Genomic DNA, 22,591 nt, shown 5'->3' with positions numbered 1-22,591 from the left:
TTTTTTTGAAAAATGGGGTGCAGTCGCCTAAGGCTGCTCGGTAAGGCAGTCACTAAAATTAAATTCCTATTGCTAATTGTTAAAATTCTCTGAATCAACTGCATTAAAAAGTCAGCTCATATTCAAAGAGGATATAAACACTCCGTTCTGTACAAGCCACATAAACAGCTTTTTATCCTCATAGGTGTAAACCATAGATATATCCGCCTCCGTAAAGCTGAACGTGGGAATTTCAAACACTTCATTCGAAAGTTTCAAGCGAAATAGAACCGCCGTTATTCAATTGTCTTATATGATTAAATGAAACGAAAATGGACAAAGGAACTAAGTGTACTGGTGATCAACAAATTAAACTTCAGTATGAACGCTATCTATCTCCTTATGGTAGAAAAGTGATGTCTGCTTTAATGAATGTTAATAAAGGTGCGTAGGTAACCACTTACTTAGTTATTAGTATTATAAACTAGCCTACAACTTCAAATTTTTTGGTGATAATAAGGCGTATCCTGGAAGCGGTGATAGCCTACTGGGGTACCCTTTCGTGGGAAATGAGTTCGAACCCTGGTCCCAGGTTTTTAATTTAAACAATTAAAAGATCACTTTCTTTAAGCGTGTGGAATCCTGCATGCGTGAGAGTTATCCATGGAGTTCTCTAATGCGTGTGAAGTTCACCAATCTACACTTGGCCATAAAAGTGGACTACGGCCTTAGCCCTTCTCATTCTGACAGGAGACCCTTGCCGTGTAGCGGGCCAGTTGTTAAAAATTATGACTATGAAAACGTATTCTATGTCCTTCTCCACGATAGCTATCTCTATGTGTGCTATAAAATCGTTTAAATCGGTGCAGCGGATCATAATAAACAAACAAACACACATTATAATATTAGTACCGTTGTCCAAGTTTTGAAGTTTTTTATCCCTAAAAGTCTATACTGACCTTTAATAAGAATGATATTGTAACCAATATAATTTATTTTAGAAAGAAAAACTGTCAATAGTTTAAAGCCAATTTTAAATCAACCTACGCATTCTCGATGTCGGAACAAACTAGTTTTGAGGTATGTTTGTACAGTGATAATAATTTTTTTTCTTAATTTCTAGTAATTTAATTTTTTTTTAGTTTCAATAGTTGTGGAAATTCGGGAACTTTGCCAGTATTCAATGACATTTTCGAGACCAGTGTCGACATCACAACCTCTGAGTTGATTCCTACAAACCGAAATACTTATACGAATGAACTATCACTAATTTCTTCATCCAAAGATTTATTAAAAATACCTTTTAATAACGCAGTCGTAACAACTGAAAATGTTTGCAATGGAAATGTTCCCAACTATGATAATTCACAGTTAATGCAACAATATTCAAATGATAAAGAAAATATACCTCCTACTGTAATAAATGAACCATCTGAAAATATATCCTGGAATAATATGTTCGACCCCGATACAATACAATATTGTGCTAAAAATAATACCCAAAAAGACATTTCACCTTATAAGGAATCTCGCATAGAAATATTCAATAGCAATGAAAACCTCAAAAAAAACCTTGCTAAGCCACAAATAAAAAAAACAATCTTACCTAATAAAAACAACGAGAAACTAAACTTTCGTAAAGCAAAATACACAACAACTGTTAACAACTGGTTAAATGATATAAATACTATTACTAGTGTGGACAAAGAATCCATTGATAGTCACCAAAACCAAGAAAATGGTTGTAAATCTCAAAGTAGAATTATGTTTAATAAAGAAAGGAAGAAAAAAAGGTGTATACAAGCACAACTTGCTAATAAAGATGGAGTTATGAAATATAAGAAACCTAAGTTTAACGACTTGGTAGTAAATAACGAAAATGATCATAAAATTTCTCCGGATAGAAACAATAATAGATCCGAACCTATAAATGACAATACAGTCAACAAGTGTAAGCTAGAACTTAAAAGTGGAGTTTTTAATGAGAAAAAAGCAAACCCTAAGAAATTATTTGGTTCACTAAAAGAACCTAATATTCCTTCTGAAACAATAAACGAATCAGATGTTAAGTTAGTAAAAGAGAAAAAACCTAAAGCTAAAAAATTCGTGGCCCCGGTAAAATCAAACATACCCGTGAAAGATATAAATTACAACGTAGTCATTATAAATAGTCTGATTGATATTAGCGCAATTCAAAGTGAATTAGAGAAGATTGATGCAGATGAAGGTGCAATGATTTTGGTTTATAGGTGAGCTACATTTTATACACTCGTATTTGAAGATACACGCAGCCATACGAATAAATACGTAAAGCGAAATTATAACTGTTTTTCTGATTTTTAAATAAAATTATTTATGTTGTTATATGAATGAAAGGCTAGGGCTGATAAATTCTAAGGTCCGATTTCATCGCAGCGAACAGCGGTGCGATGTAATTGGACCTTGGAATTAATGTATAATCCATTGTTTTCTAACTTTTATGGCCTATTCTTCATTTGAAAGTTTTTTGGAACATCATATCACCAAATCCTTTCGTTTGCGATCTCCTTGAACAATTTCAACGCAAACTAAAATGGAAAAAGTTCATCTTGAAGTGGTTCAGGCTTGGAATGAAGGGAATGAGATAGTTTTTACATATGATTGTAGTTTGTACTTAACTGTTACATAGTTTAGACCTTTAAAGTAAAAACTCTACTTCTTCTTCGTCTCTTTCGCTGAAGAAGTGAAGTGAATAAGATTTCTTCTGAGACAATTATTCTCTAATATCTAGTGTTTTGATAAGTTTTTATTTTATACGCAGCAATGGTTTTTGCCAGCTCAACAGACAACAAACTGACGAAACTTGTCCACCAGAAGGTATCATGTTTGGTTTTCAAGATACATACTATTATATAGAAGGTCATGTAGATGGAATCATGTAAGTAAGTTTTGTTATTTTATTTAAGTCCTTATGTTTTTGTTAGTAAGAATCAGTGTGATGGATTTGTTTCAGGGATGCTTTGGGTCGAATTTTATCAGCCAATACTTTAATTAGTTTTGATGCTAAGAGTGTTTTGGTGCACTTCATGAGTCAATATGGCTTGTTTCCAGAAAGTCTTAATATTATCGATACGAAGGTAAAAACTAAGTTATATTTTTGATCTTGAACTAGCTAACAAGCCTTAGACCTAACTTATGAAATAATAACTATAAAGTAACTTGCGACGAGAAATCATCTATTTATTGTTTGAATCAAATCAGTTCATCATTATTGAGAAATATTAAGAATGAACGTTTACTATTACTGGTAATTTTTTTGTCTTCCATCATTTCAACAATTAAAATGATGCAGATCGGCTCCAGCCTTATACGACCTGATGAGCCACCAGAGAATTTTTCTCAAATGCAAGAGTTACTGGGCTTCAGTGCCCAATTTACCATCGCCACTGATTGCGCTCTTCAGAAGGTAGCCTGGTACATGACGCTTCTGAAGGAATGCTCAAGCAAGCTGAAATGTTTACTCCTAGAACAAGGGCTTTGGAAGGTTTTTGCTGACATTGAGATGAGGATTGTACCTGTAATCGCAGGTAATCTTTCGTATCGCGTGTTTGAATTTTTCCTGTATTAAACTAGCTCTAGAAAAAGTGTACTCCTGCCTATAATATGTTTGTCAACCTTAAACTCCAGAGTAAATAGGCATATTAGGGCAAGCACACTCCGCCTTTATCTGCATTAGGTTAAATAAACAAAGTTTGATTCGTAACAGCGTCGACGCGGAATCCCTATGATATATTCCTAAAAGAAATGCATAAGAGCAATATTTAAACTTAATAATACTGATAGTTGTAAGCCGTATTTTAAGAAATATAACATTATGACATTGCCATGTATGAACATTTATGAGACTATAATGTTTGTTAAAGTAAACTTGGATTTATTTGAAAACTGTAGCAGTAAAAGAGGTAGGTATGCATAAACGACGCATCCCGTAAAGCAAAACAGCTGTTTTTTCAAAGAGGTTTTTCTGCCCCACTCCACTTATATATAATTACCTAAACACATAATTGAGATGCGCGAATTTTGTCAATTTAAGCGAGAATTTAAGATATTTCTTAATTAATCTCATAGATAAGGTGTGACATTAATTTGACATGATTTTAACTATTATACCAACATGACTTGCTTGCAGTTAGGCGGAATTTGGTTAAAGACCTGTCTAATAACCCAAATTAGCAAAGAAAGAAAGAAATAAATAAATAAATATGTCTTATTATTGATTCCTTAAGTGTGAAGCACTTCATACGGTAAATGACTATACGCGTCCTTTTTTGTAACATAAATCGTGTAAAAGCTAAAAGGATTTGCATCTGCATCTATTGCTGAGATTCCACCAGTTTGATATCAAGGAATTGCAGCCTGTCTGACCTACACGGTACCTTTGCACGGTTTTCAGCTTACTTGATGCTATTTGTATATGCTCTTTATGACTACGGTAGGTATGGAATATCGAGGTATATCCGTGGACATGACCAAATTAAAGTCAATGGAAGATCTTTTACTGGCCCGTATGAAAGAAATTGAGGGCCAGTGTCACAAAGCAGCCGGAAGGGTATTCCAAATCAACTCAGCGGTCCAGGTGCGAGCCTTGATCTACGACGAGTTGAAGCTCGACACCACCTCGAATATTAAGATACGAGAGACCATTTGTAAAGGAGCTAAATCAACTTCAGAGGCAATGGTAAGATCCATTACAGAATTTACGTTCGGAAATAGCAATTTTAATTCTTCGTACTATTAATATATAAACTTAATCAATGCTGATTGTGACTTTCTATAGTTTATATAAATCTAGCAAGAAACAAGTAAATTATATACAATATGCCTAACAATATACTAGAATAAATAAAAATAAATATACTACACACATCGCCATCTAGCCCTAAAGTAAGCGTAGCTTTTGTTATGGGTACTAAGATGATGAATATTTTTATGAATTAAATACATAAATACTTATAATATACTATATAATATACTTATAATGTACCTATTTATATATACAGTGCCTGGGTGTTTGTCTATACATACTATAGATAAACACCCAGACACTGAAAAACACTTATGTTCATCACACGAAGATTTTCCAGTTGTGGGAATCGAACCCACGGCCTTGGACTCAGAAACCAGGGTCGATGCCCACTGCGCCTGTCGGCCGTCCAGAATACTATTATACAATCAAATTAAACAGTAAGCTGTAAGAGAAAGAGCATGTTCTATTGACGATCAAATATTTTTATACCTAAACTTTGTATATGTATATTTTTGACAGTGCAAAAAAATATTACTGACTTATTTTATAATTTAGGCCTTTTATCAGTGAGCTTACGATAGTAACATATGAAATCAATACCTTTCGAGATCTAAGAGCGGAAAGTTCCGGTTATTACAACTAACACATCATAATGATAATAACTTAAAACCTGAGCACTTCGAACACTGAACACTTCGCAAAGGGTTCACGCGTCTTGCGAAGTGTTCTCAGTTTGCGAGTGGAATCCACATGAAATTCCATCAAGTGACAGCTGAAACATGTGCATATCAGTCGGTACCTTCTGGACCTATGTTCTACCTACATGCATTTGTTGGAAAACCAATTTCCAATAAGTGATACACCCTGGCCGTGGGTGCTAGCTTCGCTCTTTCGATAGCACACAAACCGTAGTTAACGTTCACGCGATCTGCACAGCTGCGCTCGCTGGGCGCGGCGCACGCGCTGCCGCGGCTGGTTGTGGAATACCGACACCTGCACAAGGCGCACGCCACCTTCCTGGCGGGGATTGCCCAGCACGTGCGAGACGGGGTCGTTAGACCTACTTGGTATGCTATTTCAGAAACTCCTAACCTTACCATGACAACCTTAATATGACTTCAATATAAAGTGTCATCATCATATCAACACATTACCGGCCCACGGCTCGGGTCTCCTCAAAGGCCGTAGTCTTCCACATACCTTTGAGAACAGTAAGGAGAACTCTCAGGCATGCAGGTTTCCTCACGATAATTTCCTTCACCGTTGAAGCAAGTGATATTTTAATTGCTTAAACGCGCATAACTTTTAATAGTTAGATGTGTGCTGGGATTCCAACTCGGCCCCCCGAAAGTTAAGTCATAATTTTACCCACTGGGCTATTACTGCTTTGTAATATAATGTGTATTTCTAGCAATTAAAGGCTTGTTTAAACGCTCACATCGTGAGGAAACCTGTATGGCTGAGAGTTCTCCATAATGTTCTCAAGGGGGTGTGAAGATTCCCTATCCGCGCTTTGCCACCGTGGTGCACCGGTGCCTATTTACAATTTAACAGCTTAAGTTTATGTCGTCACTCGAATAACAGTCGATTAAAAAATGCGTACAATACAAGCTAATTATTGATAAAGTAACATTTTCTAGTAACTTTTTACTGATGTAGATATTATGCTAGACACAAGAAAAGTTTTTCTGTTGAATCATAGCTTAAAGGTAGCAAACCAGGAAACAATTTTTTGCTTATGCCACTTTTACGGAGCAGTGTTGGAGCTGACGCACACTAAGGACTCTGCTTTCCTGATATAGCTTGACGGTTGGCTATCTATAATGGCGCATCCACACATGCCCGGCGGCACGGCCGGCGGCATGGCCGGCGGCCGGGCCGCCGGCCATGCCGCCGGCTCATGCATCTTTTACCTGCGGCACGCGCGGCTTTTGGTGCCGGCGGCAGTTTGCTTGCGGCTTCGATACGGAGTGGTAGTGTTGTCGTATTCATTTAAATAACAAAATGACAGAATTTAACTGGGATGATAGTGCTGTACTTTTATTAATAGAAAAGTATCAAGAAAATGAACTATTGTGGAACCCAAGGCATATGGATTTCAAGAATCGCAACAAAAGAAACGATGCTGTTAGGGATATTGCTTCTGTGTTCAACATAGCATCAACAGAAATTGAGAGAAAACTGAAGAATTTATCTAGCCATTATTTTCGAGAAAAACGCAAATTTGAAGAATCTAAAAGGAGTGGATCTGGACGGGATGATGTTCAATTGCCGAAATGGTTTGCTTATAAGGCGTTATCATTTCTTAATGACAAGAATGCACCGGTACCGACTCTGAACAGCCACACACCTAGTGTAAGTACCCATCAAATTCTTATAATTACCTAAGTAGACTAGTTGGTCGACCATAATAAATTTAAAATACATATTTCATTATGCAATATTTTCGTTAATAGGGGTAGGTACAAAGTTTTTGCTTCGCGTATTAATATTTTAGATACCTACTACCTACAACCCGGTAACAATACATAATACCACGGAGCGCGGGCGAGCATACTCTCGTTTTTGACCTTATGTAGTCGGCATAACACTTACCGAAAGCGAAGTATTCGGGAATAAGCGCTCGTGAAGAGTGTACAGGGTTACTGGTGAGACATTTGCAATACTTGAGGACGTGATATATGGCCAACTAGCTGATGCCCGCGACTTCGTTCGCGTGGATTAAGTTTTTAAAATCCCTTGGGAACTCTTTGATTTTCCGGGATAAAAAGTAGCCTATGTCACTCTCCAGGACCTTAACTATCCCCATGCAAAAAATCATGTCGATCCGTAGCTCTGTTGCGGCGTGATTCAAGGACAAACCAACAAACACACTTTCGCATTTATAATATTAGTATATATTAGTATGGTTTTTATTTAATATTTACATACTGATAGGATATATTCAAAATATAGTATTGAAGCTTGTTTGCAATTATTTATAAGATTTCCTTTTTATTTTCAGTCTTCTCAAGATAATATCACTCCCCAGACTACGCTACCTTCGACAAGGACTTCACGAAAGCGAAATATAGAGAGAGAACCTGAAGTTGATGAAGCTTTGCAATTACTGAGGGAGATCACGTCTAATGCAAGGCAACGCGATGATGCTGCTATATTTGCAGACTATATAAGTAGCAAGTTGAGGAAGATGGATCATTACACGATGTGTACAGTACAACATCAAATCCAGAATATTATCTATGAAGCAGAAATGAGAATGGGTTCGATGAATTTTGATACTAGTAATACTACTCAGCCTCTTCGTTATCAAAATGTTCGTCCAGGATACTTCACCGGCCAACCTACAACGTTAGCAATGTCACCGTCGCCCTCAACTTCGCGCTCTTACTCTGTTCAATCAGACTATGAAATGCAAAATAGCCCAGATGTCAATACAAGTGACAGTCTGTTACAAGTCTTGGAAAATAATTTAACCAAATAATTTAACCGAAAATAGTGTAATAGATTAAAATAAGGTTACATATTAAAATGACGAAAAACGCAATGCCTTTACTTAAAACTAAAATAAATGTTTATATTTTCGGTTAAATTATTTTATTTTAATAAAAGCTTAAAATTATTGATACATGTTTCTGATTCCTAAATAAAACAATTATTTGAATAATCATATTTTATTTCTTTCAAACATTATATTTGATATTGCCAAGGAAGCTGACCTTGTTCCGATAGAAAATAACATTTTAGCTCATTTCTAATTACACTTGGTTCTACATTTAGAGCGATCTGCGGTATATTTTGTTGCATTTCGTTCAAAACTCCATCAGTAGTTCTTTCATTTCTCTTCATAAAATTATGCAGATGCACACAAGCCATCACGACAATTTTTGCTTTCTCATTTTGTAAACCAATGCGTGAATGCAAAATTCTGAATTTATTAGATAAAATGCCAAACGCGTCTTCTACAACCATGCGCCCGCGACTAAGTCTATAATTAAAAACCCTCTCAGGTGATCCTTTTGCATGATATCCAGAAAACGGTTTTATTATATTCTGTGAGATGGGGAAAGCATCGTCACCGATGAAATAAAAAGGTACAGGTGTATTTCTCCCTTGTAATGGAATCGCTTGTGGCAGACTTAAAGTTCCATCTCGTATCATATCAAATAAAGTTGAATTTCGTAGAACTCCACCATCAGATATTCTGCCCTGACATCCAATGTCTACGTATAAAAAGTTATAATTGGCATCGATTAAAGCTAGCAAAACAATACTGAAATATGACTTATAATTAAAAAACTCAGAACCGCTATTAGTTGGACATAGTATACGTATATGTTTCCCATCGAGGGCACCTACGCAATTAGGTACATTCCATTTCTGCATGAAACTTCGAGCCACTGATAGCCATTCTCCATGTGTATTCGGCATCTGTAAAAAAAATTGTTTGTGATATTTGTGTGTTTAGTTCTAGTTATATGTATGTAAAATGTGTGTGAAGTTCCAGGTAGGGGAGAGTGGGTAACGGTGGATCAAGGGGTACAGTGGATCGAACGCGGCCTATATAATGCGCACATTTACACGATATAGCATTTTACGTTCTATTTTGTATTGCCCTTGACTCGCTACCGGGGTGCGACGGAAAAGTAAGTATGAAAGCAAAATATTTTGAAGTTTTAAAAATGTAATGCTGCAGTTTGTAAAAAGTATTTAATATGAATCAAAAGTCACATGGCGTCATCAGATATGACTATTTTTTTTAAAGAAAGGGAAATCCTTTCTTTAAAAAAATAGTCATATCTATAAACCTGAGAAAGGTAGCCCTAAGATTGCTATGGCAGTGTGTACCTTATTGATTTTGCTCAGGCTTTATTATAAAAACACATTCTAAAAGTGTTAAATTGTGGCAATATTTAGCTCTACAAAAAAGTTGATTCACTGTTACCCATTGCACTCTCCCCTACAGTATAAAATCAAATATTATAATTGTGTCTTGTACATGCCGTAACTGTGTGAATGTATGTGGTCTGTTTTGTTTTCTAATGTAGGTGTTCAGTTTCTAACTACCTAATGTGTTACGGATATTTTGTACTTACCCTTAAATAATTGGATAATGTAGACACCAAAGTTTGACAAACATCTAGAATTATTAAAGAAATAACTTGTGGAGACACTTTAAACAGTGTACCGAGTGAAAAATAAGAGTCTCCTGTAGCCAGGTATCTCAAAGTAATTGCTAGTCGATCGGAAGCTGACACAGCATTTCTCCAGCGGGTGTCAGTTTTTGATATCATGGGTCCAGTTAAATTCAGTAATATTTCAAATTCTTCACTAGAGATCCTTAGAAAAGTGTTAAATTTCGAACGAATATTTCTTCGGTTTATGTCGTCCCTTCTAAAATCTTCAAGTATCGGGGACACATTAGGCCTATTTCGAAGACTTGGTCTGACCCAATATCTTCGTTTGATTTTGCGGTTCTTTTTATGAATAATGACATACAACACTACACTTGCGATACACGCAACTATATCATAGTCCAACATCTTTCGATTCTACGTACACGACTAATTTCAACGAAAGTCACAACACTACTGCGTAAATTGCAACCGCGACTGCAGGCCGCCGGTAAAGCCGGCGGCAAAGTCAGCGGCAAGGCGGTCTGAAAGTCGGCGGCAAACCCGGCGGCATAAGCCGGCGGCATGTGTGGATGCGCCATTAGGCTTCTTTAAAATTGTTTTGAATCCTGACCTTTGCGCTCGTTCTAAAGGCAAAGTAAACAGAGAGTAGTGTTTCTAGTGGTTTTTGATTTGTTCAGCGTAAGCAGATTGTAAGACAGATAAAAGTCTCATTCCCGTTTCAGCTTTTTCAAATACCTGTAGCCAATTTTAACCTTCGTCGATAATTGCTGTTTTATCCGCGTGGCAAATTATTTCGCTGACACCGACATTAGCATGTATGTCATTTATGTACATAACAAAAATGCTCCCTTGTGGCACGCCAAAATTGACATACGTACTAACGCTTATACAAGATATCAGGGAAGATGGAAGCCGACAGGGTTTCTGATCTTTTCAGAGCGAATGAAAAAGAGGAAGTAGTTTTTTATTTAGTACCTAATAATTGACCCAGCAGATGGCCCACCTTATGGCAACGGAACCATAGCCTTTAAACAGAGCAATACTTCGCAGGGCATGCAAAGAACACGTCAATGTCCCGAAATTTGTCTATCAACCTAAGGCGGTCTTTCTTTCTATCATGTTGTTATAGCAAGTTACCAGAGCCTTCTGGTAAAACCTTGGTAATGTTAAAATCTTCATATTGCTTATGGTTAGGGACCAGACGGCGGCGGCCACGGGTCGCATCGCCTCCAACAACCCGAACCTGCAAGCTATTCCCAAAATGCCCTTCAATCTGATCTTATTCCCCAACGATGACAATAAAGGTAAGCAATAATGTTTAAAGCCTAAAGGTACTCATGCAGTTAGCTTACAAAGTAAAATATTAAATAAATGTACTTGTTATGGAAATAAATTTTACTTGCGCTTGCAGTTTGACGTTACGTAGGAAACCCCGGTGTGCATTACTGTTTACAATAACCACTGATCGTAACATGGTTCGCATATAGATCTGATGAAGATTTTCAGAGACCAAGAACTGAACTCTTAAAAATGGCAGCAAATCAACCATGATTGCTGCTATGTCATAAATATGCATTGTAGGCGACTGTCCGCAGGTTCCCCGAGCCCCACGCTCAGCTTTCGCAGCGTGTACGTGGCGCGCGCCGGCCACTCGCTGCTGGCCGCCGACTTCAAGCACGTGGAGTGCCGCGTGTGGGCGCACCTGGCGGACGACCGGCGCCTGCTGGCCGCGCTGGCCAGCCCCGACCTGTTCCGCGAGCTGGCGGCCGACTGGTGAGTGGGGAGGGGGGGCGGGCTCCACCACGTGCAGTGCCGCGTGTGGGCGCACCTGGCGGACGACCGGCGCCTGCTGGCCGCGCTGGCCAGCCCCGACCTGTTCCGCGAGCTGGCGGCCGACTGGTGAGTGGGGAGGGGGGGCGGGCTCCACCACGTGCAGTGCCGCGTGTGGGCGCACCTGGCGGACGACCGGCGCCTGCTGGCCGCGCTGGCCAGCCCCGACCTGTTCCGCGAGCTGGCGGCCGACTGGTGAGTGGGGAGGGGGGGCGGGCTCCACCACGTGCAGTGCCGCGTGTGGGCGCACCTGGCGGACGACCGGCGCCTGCTGGCCGCGCTGGCCAGCCCCGACCTGTTCCGCGAGCTGGCGGCCGACTGGTGAGTGGGGAGGGGGGGCGGGCTCCACCACGTGCAGTGCCGCGTGTGGGCGCACCTGGCGGACGACCGGCGCCTGCTGGCCGCGCTGGCCAGCCCCGACCTGTTCCGCGAGCTGGCGGCCGACTGGTGAGTGGGGAGGGGGGGCGGGCTCCACCACGTGCAGTGCCGCGTGTGGGCGCACCTGGCGGACGACCGGCGCCTGCTGGCCGCGCTGGCCAGCCCCGACCTGTTCCGCGAGCTGGCGGCCGACTGGTGAGTGGGGAGGGGGGGCGGGCTCCACCACGTGCAGTGCCGCGTGTGGGCGCACCTGGCGGACGACCGGCGCCTGCTGGCCGCGCTGGCCAGCCCCGACCTGTTCCGCGAGCTGGCGGCCGACTGGTGAGTGGGGAGGGGGGGCGGGCTCCACCACGTGCAGTGCCGCGTGTGGGCGCACCTGGCGGACGACCGGCGCCTGCTGGCCGCGCTGGCCAGCCCCGACCTGTTCCGCGAGCTGGCGGCCGACTGGTGAGTGGGGAGGGGGGGCGGGCTCCACCACGTGGAGTGCCGCGTGTGGGCGCACCTGGCGGACGACCGGCGCCTGCTGGCCGCGCTGGCCAGCCCCGACCTGTTCCGCGAGCTGGCGGCCGACTGGTGAGTGGGGAGGGGGGGCGGGCTCCACCACGTGCAGTGCCGCGTGTGGGCGCACCTGGCGGACGACCGGCGCCTGCTGGCCGCGCTGGCCAGCCCCGACCTGTTCCGCGAGCTGGCGGCCGACTGGTGAGTGGGGAGGGGGGGCGGGCTCCACCACGTGCAGTGCCGCGTGTGGGCGCACATATAATACAATGTGTGATTGAAGCTCATGGTATGTGGTATTAAAAATAAATGTCATTATACTCATTCGTAGTTTTCCTTAACTTTTGCTTGATATTTTATAGTTGTCATTTTATTGTTGTTAAAAACCGACACTAAGGTGTCGAACCTATTCATTCCGTGACTACATGCGGCGGCGCAAATAAAGTGGCCTACACTCATAAAAAATATAAATCCGGCACTGCATATCTATAGGTTAGCCAAAGTGCAGAGGAGCGTTAGAGCGCACAGATTAAAGTTTTTGTAGTAGGTATTAGAGGTTTTTGTGACAGAACTCTCGGGGAATGACTACCGCTGTGTTCCATCTGAAGGGCGTGGTTGCCGGTGTGACTACAGGCTCGCGGGCCGGCAATTCGTAGGACGTATTAGTGGCTCACCCTGCGCAGTTCCTCTTGCAACCAGTCGCCGGCCCCCGCAGGCTGCGCCGGCCGGCGGGCGCGGTGTCGGCGGCGCAGCGCGAGCGCACCAAGCGCCTCGTGTACGGCGGGCTGTACGGCGCGGGCGCGCGCTCGCTCGCACTGCAGCTCGGCCTCGGCTACGACGAGGTGCTCGCCGCGCTGGCCAGCTTCAACAGTTGAGTGGCGCCGCACAAACCCACCGCACTCGCGCCATACGGCTTGTGGCAGGAGACATTCGTCCGTGTATATCAGAACCGCGAGTGACCTGATACGGAGTATCCGATCTCTACTTATTAGTAACATTGCTGATATATATGATAATATCCGTAGGCGTTTCCGATGGCACGAATTAAACATTTTTCCGTCTTTGATGAAACGGGCGGATACTATTGAATGTTATTTATTTCAGGTATTAAATCAACCACTAAAATCGGATGTATATATTCCAAAAGTATTACGCCGTTTAGATGTCACCAGCCAACCCGACGTTTGCTTGGCGGTGCACTTTATTTTTAGTCTCATTTTTATTACGATGAACTACTTAGTAAATATATGCATAGGTATCGAATACTACTAAAACACTACCAAATAATAGATCATCTCAGAGCATTGGCGCACAAAGGGAAATAATATCATCTTCGTACCAACCCATTACAGGCCTATTGCAGGACACGGATCTTCCACACGTGAGATGGTTTTAGGCCGTCGTCCACCACGCTGGTCCAGTGCGGATTGGTGGAATCCACACGCCTCTGAGAACATTATAGTGATCTCTTAGGCATGCTCGTTCCTCAAAATGTTTTTCTGTGTGTGTGTGGTGCGTGCTCAGTCTTAACAACTAGACTAACGCCAAACTTCAAACTTTACATCTTTGGACACTCGTATGTTAGTGTCCCTCGTCATCCTATAACAACTCAGCTGAATTAAAGGCCTTCAAAGGATGGTTTGCCTATAATCACCTATCTGGCCCACGAGTTGGTGATCGCAGTAAATGATAATACTAGCACAGAGGACGCTGCCACTCGCTCTCAGTTTATTCTCTAAGTCGCCTCGTAAAGGAGAGGAGGGGTTGTCCCACGTACAGCGCCAATCCCTTGGAGATAAACGCAAAGGGACAGCTCCCTGTCCAGCGGCAACACTCAGGCGAGTGGGTCGGCAGGCGCGTTCCCGGCGCTGCGGCGCTTCGGGCGGGCGGTGGCGGCGCGGGGCGCGCGGGGGGGCGGGCGCCTGGCCTGCGCCAGCGGCCGCGCCAGGGACTTCCCCCAGATCCGCAGCGGGGACTTCCGCGCCAGGGCCCGCGCCGAGCGCCAGGCGGTGAACTTCATTATACAAGGTTACCGAAGCGACCTTTGTTATTTCCCTTAGATAGCTTCTAGGTTCTGTTGGCTGGAAAGTACCTACTAGATTTGCTTGCTTGCAATCGAGGAGCCATTTTCGACTATTAAACTCTGTTTAGTCAAAGTAAAATAGACTTTATGTCACTCGTTTTGTAGTCGCAAATGCCGTACCTACGTGTGATTTGTTTTACAAACGTTTTATTTTTATAGTAATAATTGACTGACGAAGCAGGTGGCCCACCAGCCACTAAGTAAGTGGAAATCCATTGCCTATAAACAGAGCAACACTTCGGGCATGCAAAGAAGCACGTCCTGCAACTTACCGCTCTGTGTACATCAATGTGAAGCGTAGGTGTTAAGCCTAGAGTGCCTGAAATGAAACCACGCCGAAATAAGCATCGCGAAAGTACCTACCTATTTCCCCGGACGAGCTCTGTGACAAAAGCTCTACTTACTACTATAATTTCTGTTAAAGCCCGTGCTAAGGCAAACTTTAGCTTTAACATAAAGTCAATAAGATTCATTTTCCTCCGAAGTTCGAGAATTCAAATTTATTTTATTGTTTTAATGCTCAAGTTCTTCCAAACTATACATAAAGCTACAGGTTAGCCCGTTGCCATCTTAGACGTGATTGCAGTCAAAGCTACCTCGTACCTATTGGAACAAAAAAAGAAAAGTTCAGTTAAGTTTAGCTAGAGTTGACACCCATACCAGAAGTATATCAAGCCTTAACGCAGTAGTTGCGAGCGCCTTAATGCTAGAGCTTGTCGCACCGGGCGCGGCGCCAGGCACGGCGGCGGACCTGTGCAAGCTGGCCATGGCGCGCGCGGCCGAGCGCCTGCGGGCACCGCTGCTGCTGCAGATACACGACGAGCTGCTGTGGGAGCTGCCGCGCCAGCAACTCCACGCCGCCGCGGGTGAACACACACTCCGTTGCAGAATGGATGAATGAATGCATGAATGAATGTTGCACACCACAAAAAGTACATTCAAAAAAGTGTGTGCGTGCAACCTTAACGCGCGATTGAAGTACAACGAAATTTTTTGGCGAAAGATGTTCCTAGGACTATTCACTATTTCATTTCATATTCTATTTAAAATTCATTAATATCACTTTCACATTTTATAAATATTTTCATTTGTTAAGTAGAACAATTGAGAGGAGAAAATTCAAGCAGCACGTGTCAATATAACCTTCTCATTGAATATTATAGAATGTAGAAATCGTCAGAAAATTTATTGATAATTTATTTATTACAAAAGTAATAAATGAACAAGTATACTTAGAGATTTTCAAAAAACTTTGCAATTTAAATTTTTATTCACTTTGCTATATTCACAATTGATCCGTTTCAAAATATTGGAAATAAATAATCCTAATGATATTTGTCACTAGCTGGCGTATAAGCCAAGAAGCATGAAGCATGGACTGTAAAACTTGTCAATTTAGTTTACTTTATTTTTAAATTAATCCGCCAGTCCACGATAGGTCTAAATTAGACTTGTGCCATTATTTAGGTTGATGATAATGTTACCTGCATACGATTTGAGAAATAAATTGTAACAGTAAATTTAATGTCAAACAATTTAAAAAAAAAATTAAAATAAGGTAATTACGCATTCTTTCGAAGGCGATTCTTTCTTGTAATCAGTAAAACTTTTCAGTTATCATCAAAGAAGCCATGGAAAACTGCGGGAAATTACTCGGCATGTCTCAAGCTTTCCCTGTGGAGATGTACAGTGGCCCTAACTGGGGAGAAATGGAGCCATTTCTGCCCACCCTCCCACAATAATATAGTCACATCTATATACTAAGTATTACTGCACTATTTTATTAAATTGTAACATTTACCATTCATTTGTACAAAAAATAAATAATACAAATATAAAAATACACTCTTATTGTACACTACACTACCACTAGTAGTTTCATTTCATTTTTAGTGGGTGGTAAGATAAAACTATTTTTAGAGCTGTCAATTTAGTTTTAGAGACACTGTCCTCTATTAGTATAATAGAAGTCAGTGTCGTGTTGTGTTCGTTAGAACTTACTTTATCCTAACCTGAGCGTTTCTCCATGGCACTGACATCTTAGACACGTAAACTTTGACATCTCTCCTACAGAGATTGTAAATTTTCTCTAAAAATAGAGATTACTCATTAATATGTTTTTAGTAACTGAAAGGTCGTTATGTATCGCATGATTGCTTTAAGGAAATAAAAATAAATCACATAAACACAGATTTTTATTTCATTTCAATTTAGATACACCTAAAAGTAAAACAAAAGTATTACACATGAATCAAAAATGTCTGTAAAACTTTAAATATTTTCTTTATCATTGATCTTTTTGATTTCCCTATAAGTAGGTATCCCAGTTACAATAAATAAGGCCAAATTGGTATTGATTTCATTTTTAAAAACTATGAAATTCTCACTTGATTAAATATATTTAGGAACAAAGTAAAATAAAAATACTAAATAACAAAACGCAATTGTTGACAGTAGAAATAACATGCCTACAACCGCGTCACTAAAGTTGGCAAAGCGCTATACTTGATTGTAAGATATCTGAACAATTACGCTTTCCAACTTTCGTGTCGCGCATTCTACTAAAACGTGCATATAGGAAGTATCACTTATTCGGACGTACACAATCTACATTCACGACTTTTTTTGAAAGTCGCTTTTTTTGTAATGACAATGCAGTTTAAAATAATCCCAAATCCCTAATCAGTCGCTACGAGGCCCGTCGTCCCACTCAATCGCTAAGTTATGTGGTAACTAGCTACTAAAGTCTCACCAAATGCCAATGAATTCATTATAACCAAACCCAAAGTAACCTTTACCGGGACTCAACTGCGGATTTTTTATTAAGAACTAAATTACGGTACTTATTACTGCCTCTCATCGCTTATTGCCTAGGTATTATACAATATTTAGTTTACTGACTGGGCACACTTATATTTAGCTAAGGTTAAACCGATATGCAGCCAGATACTTTAGATCATTATCTCATAAATAAATAAAATTAAAATTTCGACTTTCTATTCTGTAAGTATAGAAAATAGAAATAAATGATGAGAATGATGATGAATGATGACAAATGGGGCCCAGATTGGGAAAACATTGAAAGTTAAGTAAAACCTACTTCTTTCTTTTAGTCAAAAAAAGAAACTAGTCCCCCCATAATTGAGAATCAAGTACTTGAATCCCTTACTTTATTGTTTCGTACAAACTTCAATAATGCATGGATTTTTAGCTTCGCTGTCCATTTGTCTCATGAACAATTAAACAGAGAAATAAATATAAATTAGAAAATAAATCAGAAACTTGTTTTCGTGGTGTTTTTAGCATTGCATTGTTTCACATTAGGCTTTAATATAAAACCCTTTCGTGTGCATGTCCAACTCACGTTTAGCTAATAGAGATATCTCTTAAAAAGATCAGTTTGTATTAAACGTAAGCTTACAGAAAAGTATGGTGTAAAGGGCTACGTAATCGATAAAAAAGCTTGGGTGCTTTAACCAGGTTGCTCTTCTAATAATTTTAAATGATAATGTGAGATGGTGATAACAAAGATGATAAAGATATTTTTGACTTTGACTTTGTTGGTTATTATTTACCTCCCAAGATCAGTATATTACATTATTAGTTTGTTGTGCTATTAGGTGTTAGCTGACTAAGCATTGACATTCAGTACAATAAAATTAACTTAGCTCAATTCAAATCACATGGATTTGAAATGAGCTGAGTTAATTTTATATAAAACTGATAAACCTGCTACCTTATCAACTTCTGTGAATGATAACTAATCGCACTTCATAAAAGCACTGCCTGCCCAAATTTTTCCATGTACCCTGTGCACGTCACTATGTAGTATAGCATGTCGAGTTACAGTTAAGTTTAAACATCTTGCATGTCACAGAGAGATGTAGCCGTGAAATAATGTAGGCCTCATGTCATCTCATACTGATAACTTTGGTTTTTGTTTTTGAAGATGCTGAAGCCTTGAAGACCAAATCATTGGTAAATATATAAGAGTAATACCTCAGTTTATGCAGATTATAACAAATTGAGCAAATTGTGTAAAATCGACTTGCCACTCTAAGCTACCTGCCAGTATCACACCCTCACCGCTATCAAAGTGTATAGCCTCTGCGGCTTAACGCTGATGGAATCGAAATGCACGGAGTTGAGGCCATCCTTTGCGCCGTGCTTCTCGTTTTGGGTCATAATATCGTAGCGGGCAGTGTTCTTGGCTTCTTGCTTGTGGAGCAGCATGGTGTACCGCGACATGTGTTGTGGGAACCTTAAAAAATATACCCAGTTCTACTTAATAAATATTCTTTTCATTCAAATTTAATGACAACAATAATAATAATAATAATAAATAATAAATATACTACGAGTTACGACAATACACACATCACCATCTAGCCCCAAAGTAAGCGTAGCTTGTGTTATGGGTACTGAGATAGCTGATGAATATTTTTTTTATGAATATAATACACATAAATACTTATAATATACAGATAAACACCCAGACACTGAAAAACATTCATGTTCATCACACAAACACTCTCCAGTTGTGGGAATCGAACCCACGGCCTTGGACTCAGAAAGCAGGGTCGCTGCCCACTGCGCCACTCGGCCGTCAAGATCAGCTATTAACTGATTTACTTTGTAGGAATACTCAATCGACGATCTCACTAGTGTAGTGGTGAGTGAAGAGCTAGGTACGATTCACAGAAGGGGCAATTTGGGAATTCATGGTTTTTGAATTTTCTCTGGTCAGTTGGAAGGCTTTGGCTGTAGTTTACAACCCTAAAAGGTTAGCCCGTTACCATTCTTGCCTGCATCATCACTTACCACAGGTGAGATTGCGGTCAAAAAAATTGCATATATTTCCCATCTCTACACTTCAAACACTTCTACAGTAAGATGAATATAACAATACATCATTTATTACAATGGAACAATTTGTTAAAAAGTGATACATTAATGAGTGTCTTGAGTTTTAAAATAATAGAGGCCATTTAATAAGCTAATATAATTCTTGACAGAGTTTCCTTTGATGAGCTTTACGCACATTAGCATAGTAACAGATGATATGCAATGGTGTTTCTACCCACCCGTTTGGGCATACATGTAACTGGAGCCCAGGGCTTCATTACACTTCACTTCATGTGTCTATGTAGTCCCTAGTTACTCATAAGGATTGGGTGCACTACTCATTATTTATTACAACAAGCAAATACAATGTAATTAAACTTACCTCAAAATGACAAATTGATTTGCACTCATCCTCCCAGCAAAATCATCATCTTCACCTCCCCAGCCTTTAAAGCGATTGGAAAAACCATTCAACTGTTTATACTGATCTGATGTAATAGCCAAGACACCTCCCACTAATGTTTCGTATATCAAGACAAATCTAAACTTGTCTATACTTGCACTCATATGTCTAGGCTGGTGCAGACATGCGTAAAGGTTGTTTTCATCCAAGGGTAGCAAGTCTACGTCATGTAAAATAAGACAAGGGAAGTTTTCTGCAATCGCTTGCTTCGCACCAATATTGTACAGCAACCCTTTGTTCCACGGCTTATCATCTTGCTGTTCAATTACATATATTCTAAAAAGGCACACACATATTAAGTTGTAGTAATGTAATGAAAGGTATTTGAAAAATTATACAAAAGTGGATCAAAAAATTACTTATTTGTAGGGTAACAACGGAGCCACGGCCAACGGAGGGTAACATACAAGGTGTTGGCAACATTATTATTAGGAAGAAATACAGACTTTTTTAATGTTTTGATTTAACACAACAGACTTTTTCATCATATCACCTGCACAGATTTATTTCTTTCTTCCAAATGATTATATTTTAAAAAAGTATTTAGGTATTAAGTTTCTTACTGGCCTTTCAGTCATAATGTAGAGGTTTTTTTAACAATGAAATTGAAATGAAATTAGAACTTACTTATAATGTATATTTTGTTTCCTTAAAAAATTGTGCATGTATGGAATAAATACATCCAACTGGCTCTGTCTGTTTCTGTATGTCACTAGTATAGCAACACTGAACGCAGGGTTACAATCTTCAGGAGTATAGCTACCATTGGCTATCCCTTTAGGTATAAAGTTTAACTTTTGATTGGTCACATCCCATGTATGTACTGATTTTGTACTATGCAGTGTGTCCTCATATTTACAATCTGGTTTAGATTTTTTCATTACCAATTTAGGGTTCACATGTTTGTACAAATATTTGTTCAAACTCTCTTCAGGTAAATGCTCATATTTGTAATGTCCATATGCAGCAAAGAATTGTATGATTGTAATAAGGCATAGTGGTATCCAGACAGTAAGCTTCAGTTGCAAAAACCTTTGTACTGGGAACCATTTAGGCATTTGGATGTGTTAATTGCATAAATGTTATCAATTTCACATTATATTTTTGTAAAGTTTGAATTAACTGAAAAATATAGAAAGTATTTAAATTAGGTATAAGTATGTCAATTATTTAAGCACAAGTGTAGACACTTGTGCTTAAATATTTTTTTAGAAACAGATTAGACAGATTCTTTTTAAATTCATATAATTATTTGAAAGTTAGCACAGCACAAACACACATGTTTAATATTATAGACTGTTTGTCTCAGTTAATTTTCCAAATAATTTTGAAAGAATTTTGGTACCGGAATTTAGATGACTTAACTAGGAGAAATCTAGGCTACTTTAACATGATATTTTAATATATTTCACGTTTGATAATCAGATGTTTTTAACAGAAGTGGAACTTATATTGTATTTAAACCTTCTAATCTTAATATTGCAGGGGTTCTAGCTGCACAACGACTTGCTCATTTTCTTAAAAGAAGTGAGCTATTTAAGTGTATATTACACAGGGTGCAAGATACACATGGTAAATTTAAGAAAGAACGGTTCGTGAGTAAGTAAATAAAATTTATAAACAAACTCTTTAGCATTAATAATTATTTTATGTGCCTAAGATATTGATAAAGAACGATAGGTAAATAACCGGAAATAATAAATATGTATGGTATGTGTCGTTTGCTATAAACTTGTAAAACATAATTGCATAGCTTATCTTTTTTGTGCTTACCTACATGCAGCGACCGACAATATCTATACTAATCGGTTGCTAATAATTGGAGGTAGCTTAAATAATACATGCGACACAAACAAAAAATTTAAATTAATGATATGAAGCCATGAGATACTGATAGTACAGCATAATTAGATGAGATTTAAATTAAAAGAATTCAATTCAAATAACATTCGTCTTTCGATGAATTCAAAGTCTGAGAAATATACTTGTGAAATCAAAAATATTTGAATTAATCAGAGACGTCAAAAATGGATCAAATCTAGATCCAATCAAAACCTTGTCAAAACCACAGATCACAGATGAGTGAAGACTCTTGACAGAACAGTAATTTTAACTTTTAAGTAACTTTGCTTTCAGCTCCGGTGTCTAACTTTTTTAAGCCTAGTAAATAAATAACAAAACAATTACACAGTCGGTAATATAGACCCTAGATAACTGAAATAAAAACACAGGATCAAAATCCAGTATATATGACTAAAGATTAGATAAAATAATGCTACTAACCCGCAAAGGAGCAGCGTGATGGGTGATGCGTCTAAGCTATGGTCTAAGCTCTACATATAATCCTCTCTTCCATAATGAGGAGGTGGAGTGGCGGACTGTGCCCAGCAGTGGAATGTTATTATGCTGATGATGATGGTAATTTTTCAAGGTTTTGTAAGATGGCATAGGTACTCCGACAGAAATAGATTGTGGGAATAAAATGTATATAATAGAAATCCTTATCAGACATTTAAAAGAATGTTATGTAGGCCACATCCTGACACTATTATCAAAACTAGAACAAACAAAGTTGTTCTAAAGTGTATAATTCC

General features: G+C 39.5%; 4 protein-coding genes across 4 annotated transcripts; 2 read left to right on the top strand and 2 right to left on the bottom strand.

Annotated features, from left to right (window-relative positions):
• The first annotated feature begins 12 nt into the window (after positions 1-12).
• Positions 13-16,841, top strand: LOC120629500 (DNA polymerase nu-like). Its single transcript, XM_039898445.1, is given in 13 exon segments — positions 13-40; positions 1,295-2,228; positions 2,780-2,896; positions 2,972-3,095; positions 3,311-3,545; positions 4,455-4,696; positions 5,702-5,832; positions 11,098-11,226; positions 11,521-11,676; positions 13,322-13,476; positions 14,461-14,634; positions 15,427-15,555; positions 16,304-16,841. Coding segments are annotated over 13 exon segments (2,682 nt in total). The 3' UTR covers positions 16,432-16,841.
• On the top strand, positions 6,641-8,303 carry LOC120629131. Its single transcript, XM_039897922.1, has 2 exons — positions 6,641-7,120; positions 7,770-8,303. The coding sequence occupies exons 1-2, from the start codon at positions 6,770-6,772 to the stop codon at positions 8,247-8,249; spliced, it is 831 nt and encodes a 276-aa protein (XP_039753856.1). The 5' UTR covers positions 6,641-6,769; the 3' UTR covers positions 8,250-8,303.
• LOC120629129 lies at positions 8,407-10,476 on the bottom strand. Its single transcript, XM_039897921.1, has 2 exons — positions 9,862-10,476; positions 8,407-9,196 (listed from the first exon to the last, which is right to left on the bottom strand). The coding sequence occupies exons 1-2, from the start codon at positions 10,306-10,308 to the stop codon at positions 8,456-8,458; spliced, it is 1,188 nt and encodes a 395-aa protein (XP_039753855.1). The 5' UTR covers positions 10,309-10,476; the 3' UTR covers positions 8,407-8,455.
• Positions 16,842-16,866: 25 nt separating the features above from the next.
• Positions 16,867-22,057, bottom strand: LOC120629128 (beta-1,4-N-acetylgalactosaminyltransferase bre-4-like). The gene is made up of 4 exons (XM_039897920.1): positions 21,771-22,057; positions 20,625-21,119; positions 19,917-20,273; positions 16,867-18,950 (listed from the first exon to the last, which is right to left on the bottom strand). The coding sequence occupies exons 2-4, from the start codon at positions 21,053-21,055 to the stop codon at positions 18,764-18,766; spliced, it is 975 nt and encodes a 324-aa protein (XP_039753854.1). The 5' UTR covers positions 21,056-21,119; positions 21,771-22,057; the 3' UTR covers positions 16,867-18,763.
• Positions 22,058-22,591: the final 534 nt, after the last annotated feature.

Source organism: Pararge aegeria, chromosome 14 (assembly GCF_905163445.1).
Source record: "Pararge aegeria chromosome 14, ilParAegt1.1, whole genome shotgun sequence".
Taxonomy (NCBI): domain Eukaryota; kingdom Metazoa; phylum Arthropoda; class Insecta; order Lepidoptera; family Nymphalidae; genus Pararge; species Pararge aegeria.
This window is presented reverse-complemented; position numbering and strand designations above follow the sequence as displayed.

Excerpts from the sequence above, each read along its gene's own strand:
- LOC120629129 (XM_039897921.1), bottom strand. The coding sequence starts at position 10,308 with ATGTTGGACTATGATATAGTTGCGTGTATCGCAAGTGTAGTGTTGTAT. Across the intron at positions 9,197-9,861 it reads CATTATCCAATTATTTAAGG|ATGCCGAATACACATGGAGA; the intron begins GTAAGTACAAAA and ends TTTTTTTTACAG.
- LOC120629131 (XM_039897922.1), top strand. The coding sequence starts at position 6,770 with ATGACAGAATTTAACTGGGATGATAGTGCTGTACTTTTATTAATAGAA. Across the intron at positions 7,121-7,769 it reads TGAACAGCCACACACCTAGT|TCTTCTCAAGATAATATCAC; the intron begins GTAAGTACCCAT and ends TTTTATTTTCAG.
- LOC120629128 (XM_039897920.1), bottom strand. The coding sequence starts at position 21,055 with ATGCCTAAATGGTTCCCAGTACAAAGGTTTTTGCAACTGAAGCTTACT. Across the intron at positions 20,274-20,624 it reads AAACAAAATATACATTATAA|AATATATGTAATTGAACAGC; the intron begins GTAAGTTCTAAT and ends GTGCCTTTTTAG. Across the intron at positions 18,951-19,916 it reads AATCAATTTGTCATTTTGAG|GTTCCCACAACACATGTCGC; the intron begins GTAAGTTTAATT and ends ATATTTTTTAAG.